Source organism: Chenopodium album, chromosome 24 (genome assembly GCF_948465745.1).
Source record: "Chenopodium album chromosome 24, dcCheAlbu1.1, whole genome shotgun sequence".
Classification (NCBI taxonomy): Eukaryota; Viridiplantae; Streptophyta; class Magnoliopsida; order Caryophyllales; family Amaranthaceae; genus Chenopodium; species Chenopodium album.
In genome coordinates this window covers 36,529,151-36,553,120 of record NC_137857.1, presented here as the reverse complement: position 1 = coordinate 36,553,120, position 23,970 = coordinate 36,529,151, and the positions used below count along the sequence as shown (strand labels likewise).

The window sequence follows — 23,970 nt, the reverse complement described above, 5'->3', positions numbered from 1 at the left end:
TTTGTTTCTCATTGGGGTATTTTCGTGAATAAATCAACAACTTTTTCATTATTGTGGTCGTCATACTTGAATAAAGTTGTTGGTTTATTTACGAAAATGCAGTGTGATTCTCACTATGAGAAACTGAGGCATCCTCATGTGGAATTCTGAAGGAACGAGATCTTTCTAGCTAAATTCTTTTTCTTGTTGAATATCTTCATCATAGGGCGAAGACTACTCTCTCCGATCATGGACTCAGACAGTGATAGGACTATTAGCGACCGGGAAAATGCTGGAGAAAGCGACGAGGATTGGGAGCCAGAAGGAAGCGAGGTAGAAAGTAGCGAGGAGGAGGAGGAGGAGGATTGGGAGGTAGAAAACAGCGAGGATGATGAGGACGAGGAGGAAGTAGAAGGAAATGATCGTATTAGTGAATTACCAGATGCAATAATTGAGGAGATACTATCATTTATACCAATGATGGATGCTATAAGAACGAGCATATTGTCGGAGCGATGGCGATGGTCTTGGGCATCCATCACCAAAATCGAATTCCTTTTTAGCGAATTCAATGACTCTTTGCTAAACTTTTGCGAGTTTATAACATCCACAATGATGCTCAACCGGTCTACTACCATTCATAAGTTTGTCTTAAGATCATATTTTGCAGCCTTTATGACTCCGGCAATCAACTTCTGTCTTCGTGAAGTGGTGCTTAAGCATGTCGAGGAGCTTTGCTTGGATTTGGAAAGTTATGACCAACAAAGTTCATACTGGCTTCCGCCAGATATTTACTTATGTGAAACGATCAAAAAACTGAGCGTAACTTATTGCCAGATCTTTCCTACTGTTCCTGTAAACTGGAGATCACTCCGAGATCTTACAATTGAAAGAGCTTTTCTTAAAGATCAAGTGATTCAAATGCTTCTTGCGGGCAGTCCACAACTGGAATCGCTGTTATTAAGAGGTTGCGGAGGGTATAACCGTATCAACTCAGATACTCTAACAAGACTCGTTATAGATGAACATGGAAATGAGAATCCGAATACATGGCTAGAGATTAATACTCCCAATCTTGATACATTGGAGCTTGCTGGTTGTATGAGGGTTAAGCTGCAAAGTATGAGGAATTTATTGTCGGCCTTGTTGAATGTCAATCTTACATTCGACTTACTGGAAGTCGATGATATGGACCCTGATACAACCATTGATAATGATGTTGATGAAGACACTATCTATCAAGACATGGTGACCCGTCTTCTTAACAAAATTCGTCATGCCAAGTATCTTATACTTGGAACATGGCTAATTCAGGTTAGTAATTTTTTTTTTTTTTTTTTTTTTTTGCTCCATGTACTAATCGATGTTAATGTTTTCAGGCTCTCTCAGCACTTGAATTACAGGAATTTCCTCTATCCATTATACAATGTAAGCACTTGACATTGGATACCGATCTATCTAAAGAGGAATTCCCGGGTTTTAATAGGCTGTTACGATCTTCACCAAACTTAGAGAAGCTTGTTGTAGATTTGTCTGGCTTTCATGATAGTGAGGTAACTATTGAATTTTCCTATCTTTTCTCTGATTGTTTTGTTCTTTGTTTACACGCGGATTTCTCTTCTTGGGAGTGCAATACATTTAATCTAATACTCGTACAAGTACATGATAGTCTAATCTATATAGTATAATCTTAAAAGTTGGTGATATATGAGGACTTGTTTTGATTATGCAGGAATATGAAGGAGGTCCTGCGGATATATGGAATTTCGATGCCAATAACTACTGGGAATCGAAGACACTGCTATCTCAGTGTCTGAAGTCTGTTGAGTTTATTGGCTTTACTGAAAATGTGCCTGAATTCGCAAAGTTTTTGTTACAACATGCCCAAGGCTTGGAGACGATGATCTTCTGTAAATCAAAGGGCAATAATTATGATAGGAAGAGAGATTTTGGCCAAGGGAAAGATTTCTTTGGAATAATCAATGAATTGCTGAACTTTCCGCGGTCCTCACCTCATGCCAATATCCTAATCGAGTGACTGATCTCTCTGTGTTGGTGGCTGTAGACCCGTTGTTGTGTCGTATCTTAGTATGTATTCCTAGAGGCTGGATCTTTTGGTTCGCCAATTTGATGGGAATTCAATAATGTAGCGCATGAAGAACAAGAGCAGATTCGAGCTATGAAGAGATCTGCAGAACCTGTGGAGAGTTGATCTTCTGGTGCGTCTTAGTCATGTAGTATCATTTATTTGTTGAACTTTTTTTATAAAACTTTATTTGATGTTTGAAATTTTTATGTAGTCTTGGAGCATTGCATAAATACTGGATTCTATGAATGCTCATATTTGTGTATCCTCTTTACATGTGACATGCATGTTGTTGGGGTTACATGTAAAATTTAATCGAATCTTATTTGACAAATTGTGTCAATTAAATATGATGAATTTCATCTTATTTATAATCTTTGCTGGTTTTTAGTTTATAATTACTTTTGTATGCATCTCTCAGCTAGAGTAATCTTTTTGCTTGTGGAAAGCTATATTTCTTGCTGTAAAATCTTATATATCAGTGCTTGTGTGTTGTTTAAAATTGCGATGAATTATATCTTTTGTTAATTGACTTTAGCTTCGAGTATTCGAAGTTTACATGAATAACACAGGCCGCCACCATTATTTTGGTATGTCGTCCTTTGCCTTAACTTTGAGGTTAAATCAAACGACTAATTCTCACATATTAAGTATATCGAAGATTTAAAATCCTATCGTAGGCCTCTCTCTTCTCTACAATCACTACTTAATGCTATACTCGATGACCAAATTTGTTCGATATTTAATTTAATGGAGTTAGATACACTGATTAGGAATTAGTAGTGTATACTGTATAGTAGCTGTTAAATATAATATAATCTCTCAAACCATCATAATTTGCTTGGTATGAAGTCCTCTATATATCGAATGAAGTATTGTACTTCTTATTTGAGCATTGCGCAGGGTTTGATTGCATTCACATTATCTGATAATAGGAAATTTCGCACTTGGTTATTCTTTTAACTAAATTTGGGTGATTATGTCTCTGTTATGAGGCATTCCAATTCGCTCATGATAGAATGGCCTGGTTGCCCTATTTGTGTTGTCTACTCGATCATTGATCGATAGACCTTTGTGAAGATGATTTTTCAAGCATCAATAATTTGTTATTGACTCGACAAGAAGGATATGCTCTTGTTTTCATTTAAAGCCTTGGAAATAGACCTTTGGATGTACTTTGCTAACAAGTAATTATAACAACAACAACAAAGTCTTAGTCTCAAAATGATTCACTAATTAAATCCCGCATGTAATTCCCAACAAGCTAAGCTATGTTATTCCTTTGACATGCACCGGTCTTTTGTATGACAGTTTCCATAATTCTCAGTGTTTGCTGGTGGCATATTTCCGAGCATAGGAGCTGTATGCAATAAGCTAATAAAGCAACAACCTTTTTTTTTTCTTTTTTTTTTCCTTATCTAGACATCTAGTAAGTAGTAACAAGCAATTTTGTGAAGGTAAAGGAGCAAGTTATTTTTATCTTTGGGATGAGATCGAGCAGGGTTAGGTAATAGGTATCATGTGTAAAAATTATTTTGTTTAATTTTAGTTTGGTCATTTAAATTTTATATTCTCTACTTCAAAGTACATGCCACAAGGTTATTTTGCATGTATTTAATAACGGAAAAAATATTACATTAATGAATGTAATTTATGTATATTACACTTTAAGATCGAAGTGGATTGTGAGTTCATTGAATGTTCATGTTAAAAATCTCATGTAATATATAGTGACGGTAGATTATCAATAGATCTTACTCTAAGTAATTCTCACAAAGTATTCGCAAACCAATAGATTTCTTCATAAAAGTAAGTATAAATCGGTATTTTTGGAATCAAAATCAATATGTACATCGGAGTATTTTTTTTTTTTTTTTTTTTGAAAGATACATCGGAGTATTTTCTAACAAAGGCTTTATTATGGCCTACCAAACAAGTCATTTATTTCCAAATTTATGGGAATTTTCAATTCCTCCATTTTTCATGTGTAACCAAACAACACCAAAGTTGCTTAATTTATGTGTTGCTTTACTAAAAAATAGTAATTTTGTGTAGAAACTACCCTAAAGATAGGATATTTTATGAACAACTACCCGTTTTTTCCATAAACGGTTTCCGTCCAATTGAGCCATTTGTTGGCCCTTTTTAATTTCATGGTTTTCCACTCAACTCTCTCATCCTTCAATTACTTTCCCTCCAAACTCATCCAAAAATCCATGAGAAAAAAACATTCGAGCAATTCAACACAATTTCAAACTAAACTGGAAAATGTTTTAAGCTACGTACTGTTTTATTTCTTGGTCTATTTAATTGGTTTAGGGTTTTTAATTTACTTCAATTAACATACTTAGAGATCATTCAATTTAGGGTCTAGAGATTTAATTTAATTTAGGGATTTTAAATTTTAGGGTTTGTGGCTTGATTCAATCAGGGTTTTGCTTATCTCGTCAATTAAAAATTTAGGGTAGGTTCTAATTTGAGCATTATAAACTAGGGTTTTCCACTTTATGTTCAACAATTTATATTTTTAAGCTCACAAGTTACATAAATTTCTGAAAAGGGGATGAACTTAGAGATTTGTTCAAGTTAAATTAAGATGTTGAAAGGTTCAAAGAAGAGAAGTGAAAATGGAGGGAAGTTAAGGTAAGTGAAGGAAAAGAAAGTTTGGAGGGGATTTAGTTGGGTGGGAAACATAAGATTGGGCCTCATAAACGGCTCAATTAAACGAAAACCGTCTATGGATAGTGTTAGAAAAACTTTTATATGGGTACTTCTAAACAAAATAAATAACAACTCCTTTTGCATGCCCCCGGTTTACAATAATTTTATTGTACATCGAACATTTTTGCACAAAGTGATCCTTTTTCTTTATAAAAGTGACTCTTTTTCTTTACAAAAGTGACTCATATTTTCACAAAAGTGACCTTTTTTTTTACAAAAGTGATCCTTTTTTTTCCACAAGAGTGACCCTTTTTTTTTCACAAAAACAGAGTATCAAAAAAAAAAAAAAAAAACAAAATGCAAAAGTTAACCCAATAATGGCTCTACTTTCATCCCGTATCTTTATCTCTCCTCAAAACTAAACATTTCCACCATTAACAAACCTTCAAATTCTTTCTTCGCTAGCAACGCCGATAGCGCTGAGACCATCGCCGATTCCACCATTTCTGACCATCTCACTGAGCAAAGTGACGACGATTGTGCACTTCAAGCTCATTAACTGCGAAATTCCATTAACTAACAAAAATCAATAAATAAAAAAGGCAAAAACCTTTGAATCTCAAAATCAATAGAGATTAATTATGGAAGGAAATGAACTGCAGCAAAAAAGAAGAGAAGAGGAAGTAAGAGTGGAGAGAGAAAGTGAAAGAAGAAAGCACTCAAAGAAGATGAGGATCCAGAAAATGAAAAAGATAGGAAGAAGGTACACACGTGCGACTCCAAATAAGCTGATTTACAATAATGATATTGTAAACCGGATTTTAATAAATTTTTGTGAATAAATAAAAACGGGTAGTTTATAAAACAATCTATCTTTAGAATAGTCTTACACAAAATTTCCTACGAGCAAAAAATATAAATTGAAAATGAAAAAATAAAATGAGAAATTTGCATGAAGTAACCATTCCGTTGACTTAAATAGAAGACATTGACTTGTGTAAAACAAGTCATAAAGAATACTACCAACAATTCCGGTGGACCACTTTAGTGGTTTTCCAAATGGAAGGCGACAAATCAATTTCCGGCGACTCACACGGCGGCGATTCAACCTCACGCGCCAAACGACTCAAACCAACTCGTGATCGACTCAGCGAATTACCCGATTTAGCACTCACTCTCATTCTCTCTCACTTGTTCATCGAAGAAGCAGCAAGAACTAACATTTTATCGAAACGTTTCAACTCAATCTGGAACTTAGTTTCCGTACTCAATTTTTCCGACGAGAATTCCGGCAAATTTGGTGAATTTTTCATCAGTTTTGCTGATATTGCACTTAAGCTACATCGTCGCCGAGAAATCGAGAGATTTTCCGTCAAATTTGGGTATGATTTCATGTTTTCGAGCTCTGTTGATAATTGGGTTGAATTTGCTGTTAAAAAGCAGGTTAAATTTCTGTGTTTGGATTTAATTGAGAAGTGTGGTAAAACTTGGGTTCGATTTCCGATTATTGAGTATAAATTGCCAGAATTGCTGTACAATAATCAGAATTTGGTTGAATTGGTTACTAATGCTTGCAAATTTTCTACTGAGTGGTTGATTAATTGGAGTTCATTGAAGTTATTGAGTGTGTCGAGAACAAAGATGGATGAGGAATTGATTTCTAGGGTTTTGAGTGGGTGTCCTATGTTGGAGACATTGGAATTGAGGGAGTGGATTGGTTTTGATAAGCTGAAGATTGAATCAGGTAGTTTGAGGGTGTTGAAGATTGTTGAGGATAAACAACCGACTTATTTTGTACACCCGGAAGATAATTGCTTCTTGGAGGTTTCGGGTCCGAATCTTGTGTCCTTGGAAGTTTCGGGTTCTTTGTATAGGACCAAACTTCGGTTGATTGATGTAGGGTGTTTGTCTAATGCTACGATGAATTTCGAGATTATGCCTCAGAACCATGGTCCTAAAAATTCTCGGTATGTTGTGAGGGATCAAGATATTATAAGGGAAGTTCTTGAGAGTCTTTGCTTTGTAAAGGCATTGACGATTGGCGGATGGTGCATTAAGGTATCATGCTTTCTGTCATGCTTCTCTTGGCATTATTGGTAGATCTTTAGATGTTTTCATAGCTTCAAACCATTTATGTTTAAGTAGTATTTATTCTACTAGTAGGAAATATTTCTGTATCAATATTGGCTCTTATTGACAATAAGATGTTCCCTGAAGATGGTATGGTGAAGTGTGTTAGGCATAGAATGCTAACCTCCTGATTGCTGGACTATGAAACATGATGTAACTTTTCTACTACGTATAATGAACTTGTAATATTTGTTATCTTGAAGTGTAGGAAGTAATTACTACAGAATGCCTATTTCTGAACTTTATAGATGAACATCAGGCGTTTGGAATACAGTATGCATAAGTTTCATTCACTTTGATAAGCATGCACTGTTCTTCCTCCCTTTTTTACATTCCGGACAACAAGCCTTTCCTCTTACAGTAAATGAATATTATTGCAACTAAAATATTTGTATGAAAAGATAAAATGAAACCCGGAGCAATGTCCTGTTTTTTCAGGGTTTTATGACTTTATCTCCATTGGTGTGCATATCTTGGCCTGCTACTTGGATGTGTTGGATCCATGTATATAATGTTTCTCGTTCTCTTTCTTGGTGGCTTGCATTTGCTATCATAACCAAGTGCTGATTATATTAACTGATTGTTGTATACTTGTATGTACTAGGCTTTATCTACATGTGAGGCTTACAACCTATCATCTCCTTGGTCAGAACGACGAAGTTTAACTCTGTGCATACATGTACGCAAATGGGATCATCTTGGAATAGCAAGCCTACTACACAGTTCTCCATGTTTGGAGACTTTAGTCATCAGACTCTCTTATTGTTCTGATACGGTAAGCTTCTTGTACCCTTCTATTGTATCTTTAATTTTACTGAGAAGTGTTCACCTGGTCCTGTAAGTTCTTAGGCAATAACCCCACTTCTTAAGCTAAGAGCTCTATTGTATCTTGAGTCTGTTATATGCTGAAATGTTATGTGAAGACAAAACATAAACTATTGTAAGACCAAAATTAAAAGCTCATATATGACAGAATTGGGTAAAAACCAAATCAACCAAATATTTAATGAGGTTGTCAGGCTAACCATGGATTCACAGATACCTTGTATCTATGTAATATCAGAACCTTCAAGGGTTCCACCTTTAGGAAGGGTTAGAACAGGAAAGGTAAGGATCCACAAATCTTGTGAAACTGTCTCAGACTATTAATTTTCATGCATTTCATTAGCTCTTGCTGCACAACTTTCTCTCGTACACTATAGCATTATATTCCATATGTATTATATGTTGCCATATTTGATACTTGGAAGATGTGGGTATTTTGTTTTACTCTGCAGTCTGCACCGAAAATGTTGTTTACCATGAGACTAAATGAGGAACCTCTGTAGAGGTAACACCTTTTTTTAAATATAATTTATTTATGTTGTCCATTTCTTTCGTTTATTTTTTTTTTTCCATTAAAAGTAAGGTGACTTAGATAAAGTGTTAATGGTGAACACATCCCTTGAGCTGGCCACTAAGGGTTGTAAGGCCCTATTTGAAATTTCCACACTTTCCAGAGCTCTTGTCTGTAGAAGTTTTCTGCACGTTTCTTCCATGAACTTGAAGACAAAATATTGCATAGAGGGGAAAAAAACGGTCTTGATTGATTGTAATGTGTTTGCATGTTTCAGTATCTAGTGCTTTGTCAACCTAAGGTTGGCATTGGCTGATACTCTGGTATTCACTTTCATTATTAAAAAAAAAATTCCCTGAAAATGCTGAAAGGGAAATATCCCACATGAATAGCCATGAAACTGACAGATATTTTGCTTCATATTCTCCTCCACGCCTCCAAAATACAATCTGCTCTTACTAAAATTTTCAAAAGCATGCTTTATTTGGGCTGACTTCACCTTTTGCAGGCAATAAGAGATCTTCTGGAAAGTTGAGGTGTTTTGATTTTTTAACTTTTCATGGTAAAGATGACCCAAGTGACTATTGAAACTTGGGATAAACTTCAATTGTTCGAATGCATTTGAATAACCCTAATATTGCATTACCCAACCATGAACTCATATCTGTTAAGTAATCTGCAAATTATCCTTTGACCTTCTATTGTTCATTTGTTCAAGTTTCAAACCCTTGGCAATCAATTGGAAAGAGGAAAGTGGATTGCATCTGTATAATCCATTGATAAAGTTTGCTATTCCATATTCAAAGTTGTTTCCCCAAAGCATGGAAAAAGTGATTTAGTTACTGTAACTTTGTGATGCCAAAATGGCTATATTGTGATTGTGTTATGATGGTTTCATTATGTGAGCCAAATAATGCAGTAATACACTAGTGCAAGTAGAAGAATTCATAGCAGTAAGCTATTTTTTCTTGGAATTGGACTCCTTTAGTTACCTAAGTGGAATGACTCCGTTACCTTGGGACTTTCTATTTTGGCTAAGACCCTAATGCCATGGGTGTTAATTGCAGTGTGCTTTGGAGCATCCCTTTTACAACAATCGTGACGAGGGATACTATTGGAAGTCATGGAGTACGATTTCCAAATGTTCCCTTCAGCATCTTAAGACAGTCAAGGTCACTGGTTTCCATGAATCATGCACATCAACGAAGCCCCTGTTTCAGTTTTTGGAGTTTTTGCTTCGAAACTCTAGTGCTCTTCTAGAGATTGCTATTCAAGCATCAAGATATGTGACTCAGGGGACAGTAGATGAGGCTCTAAAGCTTCTTGATGTTCCTACAGCCTCCCCCGATGTGGTAGTGCGATATGAACCCTCTCATCTTTGGGTGGATCCCTTCTAGTTACGTGCACCATAAGTAAGCTCTTGTACGATTCAGTTGCCCTAAAGACGTGGAATCTGGCATGTTAATTAAGAACTTAAAGTGTATTTATATTAGGCTTCATAAATTAATTGTCCACAACTTTTTATAATATCCTTGCCTGGCTTAACTTCTATTGTATTTTTAGTAGAAAATCTAGCTCTTAGCTTTTTTTCAATGTAAAGCATGGAAGAGCATGACTACGTTGTCTAAATGGAACATATAGTCAGTACGAGCAACTAGGTACTCTTCAATTCACTAAATTAACATTTATAAATGTATCTTTGCTTCTAAAAGAATTTGGTTCAATTCATATCAGGACCCCCTCTTAACACACGCTAACTAAGGGTCTGTTCTCTTCAGAATATTTTCAGTTCAGTTCAATTTTTAATTTCCTTCTTTCATAAATATTCAGTTCAGTTCATCTCAGTTCAGTCAATCAGAATAAACCCTAAACCCTCTCACTCAGCTCTAGCAGTCACTATTAAACATTGTTATCAATCGTTTGCTCTAACAGTCTAACAGCCCAAATAGATTTCTTTTCCGATCAATTAAACGACCTAGCTATCTCAGAAATTTCACACAACATTACATTCGACTGCCAACAAATCTGGTTTTAACCTGCACTCTATATCTATAACATTTAGTGGACTGCCTTAAGGTCAGCATTGCATCATGTGGAGGTAGCAACTTAATATTCAAATTAAACAAAGAAACTTTTAGTCGTTTGGATATGTTAGTTATTAAGAGCTAATTAAAATTAAAATTAAAATTAAAATTAAAATTATATGGTTGTATTTGTATAATTATTCTTGTTTTTAGCATACCTGTATGCAAAATAATTAAGTGAATAATTGCTGAAATATCTCGGTGTTGACTTAATAAACAAATACACAACTCCCCGTGCTTTCCATTGACCCGATTATAACGGAATTCATGTGAAATTGAAGTGAATAATTGCTAACTGAATAGTATAAATAATAGAGGACACTAGGAGTTCTAATCTCATTCCATCCTCCAAAAATATCAATTATAGTTGGATAAACAAAATTAACTTCTATTCTATGGAGAAGCTTTCTGTTTCATCTATTTCCAAGCTGGCTTTGCTCTTAGTATTTCTGGTGCTGATTACGTCAGGTATCGTTTTCAAATTTAACTTACTAGCTACTTCCTCCGTTTCTTTGATTAGTTACATAATTATCAACTTAATAAATTCATATGTAAGAACAAAAAAAAAGTCCGATTTTGTTAGGTTTATTGCTGTTACTCTAACTTAACATGCACATCGTATATCAATCAGTATATAAGTTTTATTGCATGATAATTGTATTGTCTTATAAATTATAAATACGTAATCATGTACCATGTACGGTATATACAGAGCCAACAGTGGGTCAAATTATCAAATGCTCAACAAATGGTTGGCCGTGTCTAATAAACTGGCAATGCTGTTCTAATTACTGCCGCTGGCCTGAATCTGCTGACGAACTTGGGTGGGCACTTTGCGCGGACAGTCCATGAGAACCGACTCAACGGAGATGTACGGCTGAATATCAGCCGGCAGCAAAGTGATGTACTCCGATCAAGCTATGTTGTTAAATTTTATGCCAAGTATCTATTTTGTATATTACGGACTTACAGAGTACTCCGTATTATAATGCGTGCATTTCCTTTTTTTTTTTTTCACTTCCTACGTATACCCTTCCCTTTAAGAACACAAATATAAAATTATTAATGTAATAATGTTTAATGCTATTCCAAATTGTATGATGTGCATGTTAACTTATCACTAACAGATTAGCAGGAAGATATAGAGTGAACATACTTCCAAAGAAGCATTTTATATTTGGCAGGAGCTTAAGCTCCTAATAGAATTCTAGAAATTACAAAAAGAAGAAGCAACCTTGTCAGTGATAAAGATTAATTTGGTATATTAGTTCAATATTAACAAAATACTACAATAACACATAATAAGGATATATAAAGAGCGGAAACAAATCTATGCATCCAACTACAAGAAATTGATCGCATTCTGTAACTGCCATCGAAGATTTTAGGTGTGATAAACTAGACCCTGAGCAGCTGAAATACACAGGCTATACAAACCAAATATATTAGATACTGTAAAGATGTTAACAAAGCAAGCAAATACATTAGTAAGGATAAAAAAAAGCAGTAAATGATCTTACTTTCCGACACCCAACGATTATCATCCTTGGAGAGGCTCACATCCGTACATCGATTAGAGCACACCAAATCACCAAAAAAATGCTTTGGAGAACAACCATTCTTCTTAAGATTGGGCTTAAAGTTGCAGTTGAATTTATAGGTACCAAAACTTATAGGAACAATAGTGCTTTCCAAAGATTCCACTAATTTAAACTTTGTTCCATGTTCCGTGTTATAAAAATCAAGTGCAGTTTTTGCACAAAATTGGTTTTTCACTTCGATTGATCCCATCAGTGAAACACAATTATTACAGAATAAAGGTCTTTTTCGCTCATCACAATGACCAAGATCCGGGGGACAAAACTCGTCACAGCACAAGAATAATGTTTTAGCAGCTGAAACATAGTGAGATTCAAAGTTATTATCAACTTGCCTAAAACACTGATAAATGTTGAAGCATCTTTCAAAAAGGAAGTACTCATCATAGGTACTGTTACAATAAACCTGAACTAATAGGGCCATTTAATTTGTAAAGTATTCTTTTATAATAAGTACAATTTGTCATAAATGTCCTTTTAAGTATATGGTTCACCTTACGATAATTTTTCTTTTATATGAAACTGGTGAAAGGTTATTTTGTCTCATTTGGCTTGTGAATGAAATCCTTTAACTGAATTCCAGTCATTGACTTTAACTCAAAGATCTCTTATACTTATTTTTACGTGAGATTTGGGTTGAAGATTATTAGTTTACACGCATAACTCTATTTATCTCAAATTTCACAACATAAAAACAAATTATATTAAAATTATTTATAAATTAACAAATTATGTAAACTTTCTATATATTATATTATGTGTATTAATAGATAACTCATAATAATTATATTATCTCTTTCATGTTAGTTTAATCTAAGCTAAATAATTTATTATTGTATTATTCAATGAAATAAACTATTATTGATATTTATTTACCAATTCAATCAATTCGATTAAAATTTCTCTCTCAAAAGGAATTTTTGCACCAAGACCAATAAACTGCAAAATGAGAGGATAAAAGTTAGATGAACCGAAGATAAATTAGAATACAAATATATTTTTGGAAACCTCTCTTAACCTCACTTTTACTAACAACATATATAAATGATTTAATTCATTTTACAACAATATGTTATATTGGTTACACAAGTATTATAAAATCGAAAGTCACAGGTTTAAAGATATATTTTTTCTTTCCTACAACTACATCCTTAAATCTCTATCAGTTCTAGCATATAATAATTCGAAAGAAACTAAGAGCGGAAATTAAAAGTGTCGTTATCTTGCCTTAAATCTTAGTTTCTCCAGGAGCGGACATGCCTCGAGTAAGGGAATCCATTCAATGAAACTATGACCATAATTAAATATAACAAAAAAAATTCCAAATACTTGAGTTTAAATAACACTGGCAAATGAAGGCAATTCCCCAAATTGTACTGCAATAGAAAAGTCCTTCCATCATTATTACACACATATACAACAAGTTTTACATCAACAATAATTATTACTTGTACACATTAAAGCAACTTACGTGGTCCATGCGCATTTTTAAACATAGATACTCCGATTGTGAAAAGTATTTGACAATTGAAAATGCAAAAGCAATTTCACCAAAAAACACACCTACTGACAACTCGAAGAGTAAGGAAGCATCTTTTGTATCCACAATTATTGGCGGACCCATATATGTAAAGGACATGAGCTTTGAAGTAGATATATTAATGAATTGCATTTTAAAACAACGTGGCACTATTAAATGTCTCAACATTAGAGATGAAGAAGAAGCCCTAATGCCAGATAAATATGGTGCATATTCGATGTGCAAGTTCTCAAGAAAGTAAGAAACAGACATGAAATAAAAAGTTTTTCTATCACTTCTGCACTTACATTGACGTGGGTGAAACAAAGTGACACAATAGCGGCGTACATTAACCCAATAGACTTACAATGTTTAAGTAGAAAAGTATAATAATTATCTCTTCTTCTCGGTATAAAGGGCCTGGTGAACTCAATTGTATTTCGAAAATCTTGACTTGTTATTTAGGGTCTGTTCACATTTACTGAACTGAACTGAATTGAATTGATTGGAGCTGAATTGAACTGAACTGAACTGATTGGAGCTGAATTGAACTGAATTGAGCTAAAATGAATATTTTATGAGAGAGGGAATTAGGAGCTGAACTGAACTGAACTGATTGAAGCTGAACTGATTGGAGATGAACTGAACTGAAATTAATTAAATGTGAACAGACCCTTAATGACGAAGGGAGTAAATACCGAATTGAAAGCAAAATTTATCATCAATCAATCAATACTATATATTAAAGTAATCACCACCCTTATCCCAAAAGTACACGTGTCGCTTATAGAATAAAATATTTCCTGCCAATTTTTTTTTTCCTGCCAATTTTTCCTTAACAAAAAGTAAGACAATTTATTTTATAAAAAAAAATTGCACCCTTTACTACCTATAAAAAGAAAAATAAAACAATAATAACAACTTTAAATAAATAAAAATATTGTTTTTTGTAGATTAGATTATTTTGTATATTTCTGAATCATCATTCGTTAATTTATAATTTAAATTGTTCTTACCTTACTATAAAAATGGTTTCAAACTCAATAAATTCATAATTTGTCAACAAACTATAAAAATGGTTTTGGAGAGCCACGTAGGATTTAATTTTCTTAGCACGCCATGTAAGATTATGAATTTTAGTTGTAGCTAATCAAATAAGAGATTATTAATTTCTTTTAGAATTAATTAATTATATTCAAATGTCACATAAGTAAAATTAGCGAATGATTTTTTTAAGTTTAAATTAATTAAATATAAAATATGATCTTTTGATATTAGGAAATTTATCAAAATATGTAACAAATTTTTAGCACATAAATAAATAAAAAAATTGAAAAAATTCAAACAAACTGTGCATCACATGGGCTTCTAGTAGATATTTAAATATATATAAAACCTATAAACAAATACAAACTTATAATAATTTTTTATATAAAAAAAATTAGTGAATATCCGAGTGTTGCTTAGGTAAAAAACTAGTAAAAATGTAATATTAAAAAAGTTTTTTTTTTTTTATATATTTTTTATATTTTTTATTTTTTTTGGTAAGGAAGTTTCTCATAAATAAATATTAGTACTCTATATAAAGTTTTATAATATCAACTTTTTTGTATTGTTTTACTAATATCTAATCATTAATTTTAAGGTTAAGTTTAAATAAATAAAAAATTTAATACATGATCTAGATTGATAAATAATAAATTATCTAAATTGATTAATTATATAAAAAGGTTTAATTAAATAATCAAAATTTGATACATGATCTAGATTGCTTAATTAATTCAAAAGGTTTAATTAAATAAATTTTTTAATACAAATCTTATATTTTATTGGTATATAGCCCAAAAACATTACTGTTAGGATCAATAGGGTTTGGAGTAATCCTATCTATTACAATAAATAAAGCTTAAGGGCATGTTCACTTCAGCTTAATTTCAGTTCAATTCAATTCAGCTTTTAATTTCTTTCTCCCAAAAAATATTCATTTAGACACTAAGTATGACTAATTAAGGTGGGTTGAATTCAGGTCAAAACAGCGTAATTACTATCAGTTCTATGTACTAATCTACTAAACACTATGACGTAGTATGTAGTTGGTTTGTAATACTCTGATTAAGCTCTGTTGTTACTCCGATATATTTGTTTTCTATATTTCATGTATGCATTTTATTTCTTGGTTGAGATATATACTCAAGGAGATCACCTGAATTACTATATATGTGATTTTTTTTTAACAATGTTGTATGCCTACATTATAATCATCGATCCGTGTCCATTTTGATTAAGTTCAGATTTTGTTTCACCTTAATTATTTTCCACTTATTTTATATTAAATAAATTCAAACGACAAATTGAGTTTTTGAAATAATTTCGACTTTGTACTAAATAGAATAAGTTCATATAAGTGAAATTCATGTGAATGAAATGAACCAATAGCCGGCAATAGGTAAGGCTGTTATAAAACCAACCCGGATTGGAAAAATGGACAAGATCAAAGAGTATACAATGTCAAAATATACATGATCTTTTTCATACTTTCCGATACTAACTTCTAATGGCTCCGATCCTAACATACAGCAAAATGCCCCTAGGAAACTACATTAGATACATGCAATGCTAACCAACTTTCTTCAAAATGGTCAAAAAAGAAGGGGGGGTCAGCTATCATTTCTTCATGCTTTGCTAATCGTGATCTTCACTGGGGAGACTGTATGGCTTAATAGAAAACATGTAAATGCCGAGACACAGTTACAATTGTATCGGCGAGCCTTTGAATCTAGAACCATGACTTTCTTTAGATTTTTCAGGGACTGCTTTAGTTTCTGGTTAGATGATTGACTGAAGCTGTGATTTTCTTTGCCTCCAAAATCGAAGATGATGTTAAAGGCCGGAATGATTTGAAGCTGCAAACACATTCCTCTAATCATGCTTCCATATAGTGCATAACACTGTGCTAAACACATAAATTATGCATTAATTTTACCACTATTAAACTAACCTGAGCATTGCTGATTTGATACGATTTTACAAAAAGTTGCTCAAGATGATGTGAATTTTCAAGCATGCTTACTACTCCGGGAAGCTCCAAATCTGTGAGTAAGGTGTCTAGTTTCAACAATTTGCAGTTTAAAACCGGTGAGATTGCATACTTCATCTTGATCATTGAGAGAACCTTGACAATATCACAAACCAATTTCAGTGTTAAATAGTCTGATGCCAACATGTCAGTTGGTCTACAAACTAAAAGGCTAATTGATATTTACTAGTAAAAAAAAAAGTGCTGCTAGTTCTCATTCGGGTTTGCAACAAGTATTCTCACTAGTAAAGTAGTAAGAGACTTAAGAGTCTCCTGAGGCTCCCCTACCTCGAAAGCTAATAAGATTTCCAAGTTACACACCTACACCAGACGACAACAACTAAATATGAAGTATTCCAAGTTACACATTTTCACCAAACGACAACTCAAAACAGAGTACAAGGCACTAGACTAGACGTGGAGAACAATAGAAAGAATGGTACTACTACAGCTTAGGAGTAGCTGAGTAGAAGTAGTTCATTCATTTCACATGAATTTTTCTTATATGAACTCAAGTCCTTGCTAAGATATACTTCTATGAAAGGATATCATTAATATAGCTATTGTATTATAGTATATAAGCTAGCTAAAGAAATCAATGAACCTAATGAAGCTAAAAACAACCAATAAATAATACGAATAGTTGGGAACTTATGTCTCACCAAATTAACAATGCAAGATGATATTCATAATTCTCAAGAACAAAGTTAAAATATGTACTAAAAGAGGTAAAGAGAGTTTATCGAACCTTGATGCACCAATTTCCCACCCTAATCGAACCGACACCACGAATTTTGTCAAGAAGCTCCAGCAACATCATCCCATAGCCCTTATACATATCTTCATCACCATCCCCATTCCAAGGCCCTGCTCGAAAGACTAGCTCAACTTGGTTCAACGAAGGCGGTACATTCACCAATCGGCATTTGGTGAACAAGAAATTACCAGTCAGAATCAAAGTCTCGAGACTACTACAAGCATATATATGCAGCATTTCTGGGCCACCCTTAGAGAATCCATCAACACCCAAAAACCTCAAACTAGAAGAATAAGAAGTATCAATCACACAAAACCCTTTGCAATCCCCAATTTGTAGAGACACCAATTGTGGACTTCCCAACATAATCTTCCTAATTGCATCTTCTTTGATCAGGGTATCATGAATGTACAAATCCTTTAAACAATTCCAATTCACGGTACTTCAATTCGAGGCGTAACCTTGCAACATCCGAGTTCCATTTGAACAAGGGAGTTGTTTTCGGCGTAGAGGCATTGCGGTAACAGGTAGAGTTCCCAAAGAAAACATTCATTATTATTATGATCACAACTACCCACCTTGGATTTTCCTTGAAACAAAAGGTGAAGTGTCTCAACGTTTCTCATGTCCACGTAACGAACCCATCTCGACACCATGGCTTTGATTTCTTGAGAATAGTCGATTCCTAATTTGAAGCTTATGATTTTACTCGATTGGTGACGGAGCATTGCTCCTCTTACCAAATCAATATAGCCACGAATGAGTTCCTTCTTCTCATCCTCTTCCTCCTGCTCGTCCTTGAAATGACTCATATCATGATCAGGTTGATGAGTTGCAGTATAAAGATAATCGGCAGCATCATCCTCAAAAGTGCGCGCATAATAGATGAAGCTGAGATGAGGGGATTTAGTCCAAAGATAACGCCATCTTTTGGAAAGGATGCTTGTTCGAATAGCCTCAATAGCTGGGAGAAAAGAGAAAATGTGGTCTAAAAGAATATTTTCTGGTAAATTGCTGATTCGATCTTTGTTAACAGGGTTGGAATTATTATTATTATGGGTGGTTTTTGATCGTTTATTAGGTGGGTTGGATTCTATAAGTTTGAGGTTTTTATCATCAGATTTACCATTGTTGGTTGCCATGGAAACAAAGCTAAGCCGTTCACTCTTTCTGTCTGAATAATATGTTTTTTTACTAGTATAAGCTATTTTTTGCTCTAAATTTCCCGCCAAAATCCCCACATGGCGGGAAATATTGGCGCCATTTTCTTGAGGATGTGTGATTATGTTGGAGCCCTTGGAAATTGGAAGGAGGGGTTAGGAGAAATGGGCTGGCTAAGCTATTTTTGTTTTGTCCATTCTAGTTTTCGTTTGGGTGATCTTTATAAATTCTTCTATGGACCCTAGTCCATTTAGAATAGTTGCATCACATTTATACTTTTGAACATTAGTTAAAAAAAATCTGAACAATTGCAAATTTTGAACATTTGTTAAAAAAAACTTTAGACATCGCAAAATTTGAACATTTAGTAAAATATCGAAACAATCTCAATGTACCACTCCTATACTTTTGAACATTTAGTAAAACAATCTGAACAATTGAAAATTTTGAACATTTAGTAAAAAAAATCCAAAGATCACAAAATTTTGAATATTTAATAAAAAAATCTGAACAATTACAATGTACCACGCCTATACTTTTGAACATTTAGTAAAAAAAAAATCTGAATAATTGCAAATTTTGAACATTTAGTTAAAAAATCTAAACACTGCACCACACCTATACTTTTGAACATTTAGCCTTAATCTGAACAATCACCTCTGGTCTAACTATTCTAGATGGAACAGGGTGCACACGATAGACTTATTGGGTAATCTTGTATATTTATTCCAAAGATTCTAAGTTTGATATTAATTAATCCACTTTATAATTCAAGCATATATAATAATTTATTTGTGGTTTTATTTTGTTTACGTAGTATTTTACATCCAATTTGCATATAGTTCTCTCGAAAATTTGATTTTACATTCTTCAAATTTTAAATAGCTAGGGCTCTACCAACGGGATGTTTAATTTGACAGAATCCCTAAACAAGTAGCTAGTGCTATCGATCAAAATAAAAACAAAGGAAAAGTTAATTTGTTCACAAAATTTGAATATTATAAGGTGGTTGCTAACAAAAATAAATAACAAAACTCGCACCAATTGGAGTTTATATCACAAACGGTCAATCGTTGTATTGTTGCTGCGCTAAGATTTTGCTAACTGCAGCATTATCTTGGGATTGATCATCCCCTATTTTATAGTACATGAGATCAAGAAGATGACCAGGTTTGGATATTATTGTAACATCTTTCCTACTTTTACCATCTGCTAGCATCTTCACAACTTGTGATATTTGTGGCCGAAGACCGGCTATCTCTTGCACACAAAGCAAGCCCACTTTAGCAAGTCAGTAGGTTCTTCTTCAGGGTAATCTCTGTCGAGTGAGGAATCAACCAGCTGTTGAAGGTTGTTAGATTTGTAAGCCTTCCACACCTAATCTCAAATTTTTTCTAGTAGTTTTTTTACTGGTCAAACCACTAAACGCTACCTCAAACCAGGGCCGTCTTTAAACATGTCTTTTCTCACACACGTAACATGGCCTCCCAAAATCAGGACCCATAATTTTAAAAAATAAAAATTATAACCTTACAAATTCACCTTCTTCCTCGTAAAAGACCATCATTTTCAAACTAAAACTTAAAAATTCATCTTTGATTATGAAGATATATTTGTGAATTTTGCTTCAAAAAATATTAAAAGGATGACATTTTTTAAATAAAAAGTTTTCGTTGGTTGTTTTATTGAATTGCTATTAAACTTATTAGTATGAATATTTAAGCTCTATAATAATTTGTAGTACAGTACTCGAAAAAAAAGGTCATTTTATAATAATAATATTTTTAACCTTTTAAAATAGTCCTCTAAAATTGAAGGGCCCAATTTTAAAAGTTAGAACAGGGCCACCAAATTGTCGGAGACGGCCCTGCCTCAAACGCTACCACCAAACAAAACCATAGTAATGATGTAAGCGGTAATTACTTTAGTTATAATTATAAATCTTTTATTATATTTCTTCAAAAAATATATATTATTATATTTGGTTGTTGAGATACAGTTCTCTATAGACTTCTAAATTTCAATTGTTAATAATTTTACAAATCAAACATGACTTGAGATTATCTAATTAAAAATCTATATCAATATATATACTAAACCAGAGGACATTATATGCAAAGCTCCACATGTCACTCCGCTATTAAAACTTTTTCCGCCCTTTTCCTTAATTATATATAAGCAATTATCATAGTATATACTCGATCAGGGTTTACTCGAATTATTCGGTCGGGTTTACTTGAGGGATTCGATTAGGGGTTACTCGAAGAATACAATTACTCGGTCAGGAGTTACTTGAGTAACCCTTAACCGAGTAACCCTTGGCCTAGTAACTCGAGAAACCTCGGCCACACAGTATGGCTAGCCACGCACACAGAAAAATCAACTATGCAATATAATTGTTCAATGATAAATAAAAGCGTATTAACAGATAAAACATGACTAGCTAGACGGTTTAATTTGATTAATTCTAAATTAAGTTAAATTGAACATAACCTTTATAATTAGAGTAATATTTAATAAACGGAGTTATTATATGTAATACCCGAATATTTTATGATTTTATATATAGTTTATTTTTATTTATTAAATAACTTTCCTAATCTCATATTTTTATTTTAGAGTTCGGAAAGGTTTAAAACCCTATTTTAATTTAAATAGGACTCTATATTCGTAAGGGTATATAAACTACTTTAGCCCAAGTTTATTTGATAGTAAACTTGTACAGCCGTTTTAATATAAAAATCCTAGCTTTCTCTTAACTCCATTCTGTTCGTGGGATTATAGTAGCAGCCATATGTGCTATTAACTTTTAGATTAATGATCATCAATTGGTCAAACTAATTATAATCTTTATTCCAAAAATCTTGAGTCTGCACTAGTGGATAGATGATCGAGTAGTAGAAAGTTTGGAGTAATCACGTCATGTGTAATTGCAATATTGCACTCTACTTTTAGATTGGTAATCACACGAACCTTATATATATTGGAGTTGTTTGTATTATATTTCGTATAGTTATCTGTTAATTGTATGAATTATTATTGGTACTCTTTGTATATATGATTTATTATTATGATATTGTATGATCTTGTTTGATTTGATTTGAATATCATATTATTTTTGTTGTATATAATTAATTGTACAATTATTTTTAGGGTTTTTCATATTTTTGCTATAGGGAGTATTGTTCTTGAGGTTTTAGGGTTATTAATGCAGTGTATAATTCTTGGGTTGTGAGTTAATTATATTTGGGTATTAGTTTTATTGTCCTATAAGAGTTGAGATATTTTATGAACCGAATATGTCGCCATATATGAATTGGGAACCTGTGCCAATATTGAGATATTATTTATTATCATGTGAAAGATTATTTGATCGATGTATGAGATCAAAAGGTTGAGAATTATTATTTTGTTATGGGTTAGAGGCTCAGCGTTATATACCTTAGTTCTTGGCATGTTGGTAAGATGATGATAATCATGAGTTAAGAATGAGGTACAATCTCTATTATTTATTTTTCTATGGTCCCCTACAGTGGGAATTGACCCGTATGTGGTCTGGTTCAAGGTGTTTTCTGGTTATTGGGAGTATTCAAGTTTTTATACTTGTTGGTTTGTTATTCGAATTACCCATGTCCAAGGCTAGGTTTAGAACAAAGAGCATGGCACACTTATGGGTTATATGAGTTAATTGAGTAAAGTTCGTATTATTATTCGAGGTTACTTTCAGAGTGTGAAGTTAATTTTATCCTTGAGTTTGGTATATTTGTGAATGTAGTTTCGGGCTACATTGCTAAGTGAGCTAGTTATATTGAATTGATTATTATATTGTTTAATTATATTTTGGTAAGTGGTGATTACTCAGCTTTTTGCTGATGTGTGTATTGTTTTGCTATGCTACTTGTGTTTGCGGCCATGTCTTTTTCTTATGGTGGCCCTGCGACGATCTATTTTGGAATTTGTCCTTAATGGTGAGCAGACAAGATTGTTTTAGCAGGTTGATCAAGTGATCGTAGCTAAAGGAGCTCAAGTGTTTCGATTAGTTTGTTATAACGAGTTTGTAAAGTTGTACAAGTAGCTCACCTAGATTATTGGGTTGTAATTATTGGGATTTTGTAAGCCTTAACACTTGACAGGTTGTCAAGTGTGGCGGTAATACCTCTGATTTAGGTGTATGCTTCCGCAATTTTATTTAAAGGTTGTTTATTTTCCTTTATTTATTGTTTATAATTAGCTAGTAAATCGGGGGTGTTACATTATATATACCATATATACAATTGCACGGGTATTATACTAGTTATATTACTATTCTCATTTTAAGCTTATCTCAATCTCTACTTAACATAATTGATTAATTAATCTAATTCATGATTGCTAACATTTTTCAAACTGTATTCGTAAACTCATACACAAGCCCCACATGTACTCTTGAACCCATTCAATTTTTATAAGTTGACGAAGTTTTAAAAAGTCTACTTTATAAACTCAACAAATATATAATCCACATGACATGATTTTCTATGAACCAATTCTTCGAATTAACTAATTATTTATGACGATTTTAACGGATCGATACATGTGAAATTGAATTAAATAATTGCTAACTAAATTGTATAAATAGATCGAGGACTTTGGGTGTTCTAATATCAACTTTATCATTAATTAAACAAATCCACAAAACTACATACATACTATGGAGAGGCTTTCTGTTTCAACTTTTTCTAAGTTGACTTTGCTCTTTGCATTCCTAGTGCTGATTATATCAGGTAATTTTTTCATTCTTCAATTTTTATTCACGCAGAATTTAGTATGGCATTTTTTCACCCTAATTGATTAATGAAACACGCAAAATAATTATGATCATAACATTGTGCGTTTTAGCAATTTTGCATATCAATCTGTATATGAGTATACTTGCATGATCGGCGGTATATAATTGTGTCGTTAATTATGTACACTGTACAGCGCCAACACTGGGACAACTGATCAAATGCGCAGAAAATGGTCGTCCTTGTCTGATAAACTGGGAATGTTGTTCTAACTACTGCGAGTGGCCTGATTGGGGCGCGAATGAGAGAGCATACTGCAGGGATTGGAATCCATGATAGCCGAAAATTATTTATGTACGGATCAACGGACTACTATTGTAATAAATAAAGGTGGATCGAGTTCAAGTCAACACGACTCAATATCACCTGGCCTAGCCTAGTAGTGAAGTGTCGTAATTACTATCAGTTCTATGTACTCATCTAAAACACTACGAACTTACAAAGAAGTAGTTTGTAATGCTCTGAATAAGCTCTGTAGTAACTCCGATATTTCTGTTTTCTATAATTCATGTATGCATTCCTTGGTCAGTTATATACTCAAGGAGATTATGAGAATTTAATCATTAATCTAGCTCTACATAACATTATCATCATCCGTATCCATTTGGATTAAGTAATTAAATTCCTATTTTGTTTCACCTTACTTTCACTCATTCAATGTACGCTCATTTTATGATTTTTATTTACTGGTTTAAAACCCTAGCCTCTCTCCCCCCTCTCCTCTCTCTTAAAACGGCACCCTCCATGGTTGAATTGT

General features: G+C 33.2%; 3 protein-coding genes across 4 annotated transcripts; 2 read left to right on the top strand and 1 right to left on the bottom strand.

Annotated features, from left to right (window-relative positions):
* The first annotated feature begins 228 nt into the window (after positions 1 to 228).
* Positions 229 to 2,017, top strand: LOC145611015 (putative F-box/LRR-repeat protein At3g18150). The gene is made up of 3 exons (XM_081666255.1): positions 229 to 1,293; positions 1,359 to 1,532; positions 1,712 to 2,017. The coding sequence occupies exons 1-3, from the start codon at positions 229 to 231 to the stop codon at positions 2,015 to 2,017; spliced, it is 1,545 nt and encodes a 514-aa protein (XP_081522381.1).
* A 3,650-nt stretch (positions 2,018 to 5,667) lies between these two features.
* Positions 5,668 to 9,906, top strand: LOC145611645 (putative F-box protein At1g49610). 2 transcript variants are annotated; one of them, XM_081666990.1, is made up of 4 exons: positions 5,668 to 6,784; positions 7,461 to 7,631; positions 8,134 to 8,186; positions 9,260 to 9,398. In XM_081666990.1, the coding sequence occupies exons 1-3, from the start codon at positions 5,786 to 5,788 to the stop codon at positions 8,182 to 8,184; spliced, it is 1,221 nt and encodes a 406-aa protein (XP_081523116.1). In that variant the 5' UTR covers positions 5,668 to 5,785; the 3' UTR covers positions 8,185 to 8,186; positions 9,260 to 9,398. The 2 variants fall into 2 exon arrangements, with proteins under 2 accessions (XP_081523116.1, XP_081523115.1); XM_081666989.1 differs by lacking the exon at positions 8,134 to 8,186 and having other exon boundaries at positions 5,670 to 6,784; positions 9,260 to 9,906.
* Positions 9,907 to 15,928: 6,022 nt separating this feature from the next.
* LOC145612617 (putative F-box/LRR-repeat protein At3g18150) lies at positions 15,929 to 18,377 on the bottom strand. The gene is made up of 3 exons (XM_081667953.1): positions 17,218 to 18,377; positions 16,392 to 16,565; positions 15,929 to 16,296 (listed from the first exon to the last, which is right to left on the bottom strand). Exons 1-3 carry the CDS (start codon positions 17,590 to 17,592, stop codon positions 16,066 to 16,068), a joined length of 780 nt encoding a protein of 259 aa, XP_081524079.1. The 5' UTR covers positions 17,593 to 18,377; the 3' UTR covers positions 15,929 to 16,065.
* Between the last annotated feature and the right edge of the window lie 5,593 nt (positions 18,378 to 23,970).

Coding starts and splice junctions, on each gene's coding strand:
- LOC145611015 (XM_081666255.1), top strand. CDS start 229: ATGGACTCAGACAGTGATAGGACTATTAGCGACCGGGAAAATGCTGGA. Junction 1,294..1,358: donor TTGGAACATGGCTAATTCAG/GTTAGTAATTTT, acceptor TAATGTTTTCAG/GCTCTCTCAGCACTTGAATT. Junction 1,533..1,711: donor CTGGCTTTCATGATAGTGAG/GTAACTATTGAA, acceptor TTGATTATGCAG/GAATATGAAGGAGGTCCTGC.
- LOC145611645 (XM_081666989.1), top strand. CDS start 5,786: ATGGAAGGCGACAAATCAATTTCCGGCGACTCACACGGCGGCGATTCA. Junction 6,785..7,460: donor TTGGCGGATGGTGCATTAAG/GTATCATGCTTT, acceptor TGTATGTACTAG/GCTTTATCTACATGTGAGGC. Junction 7,632..9,259: donor TCTCTTATTGTTCTGATACG/GTAAGCTTCTTG, acceptor TGTTAATTGCAG/TGTGCTTTGGAGCATCCCTT.
- LOC145612617 (XM_081667953.1), bottom strand. CDS start 17,592: ATGTTGGGAAGTCCACAATTGGTGTCTCTACAAATTGGGGATTGCAAA. Junction 16,566..17,217: donor TGGGAAATTGGTGCATCAAG/GTTCGATAAACT, acceptor GATATTGTCAAG/GTTCTCTCAATGATCAAGAT. Junction 16,297..16,391: donor ATCAAATCAGCAATGCTCAG/GTTAGTTTAATA, acceptor ATGTGTTTGCAG/CTTCAAATCATTCCGGCCTT.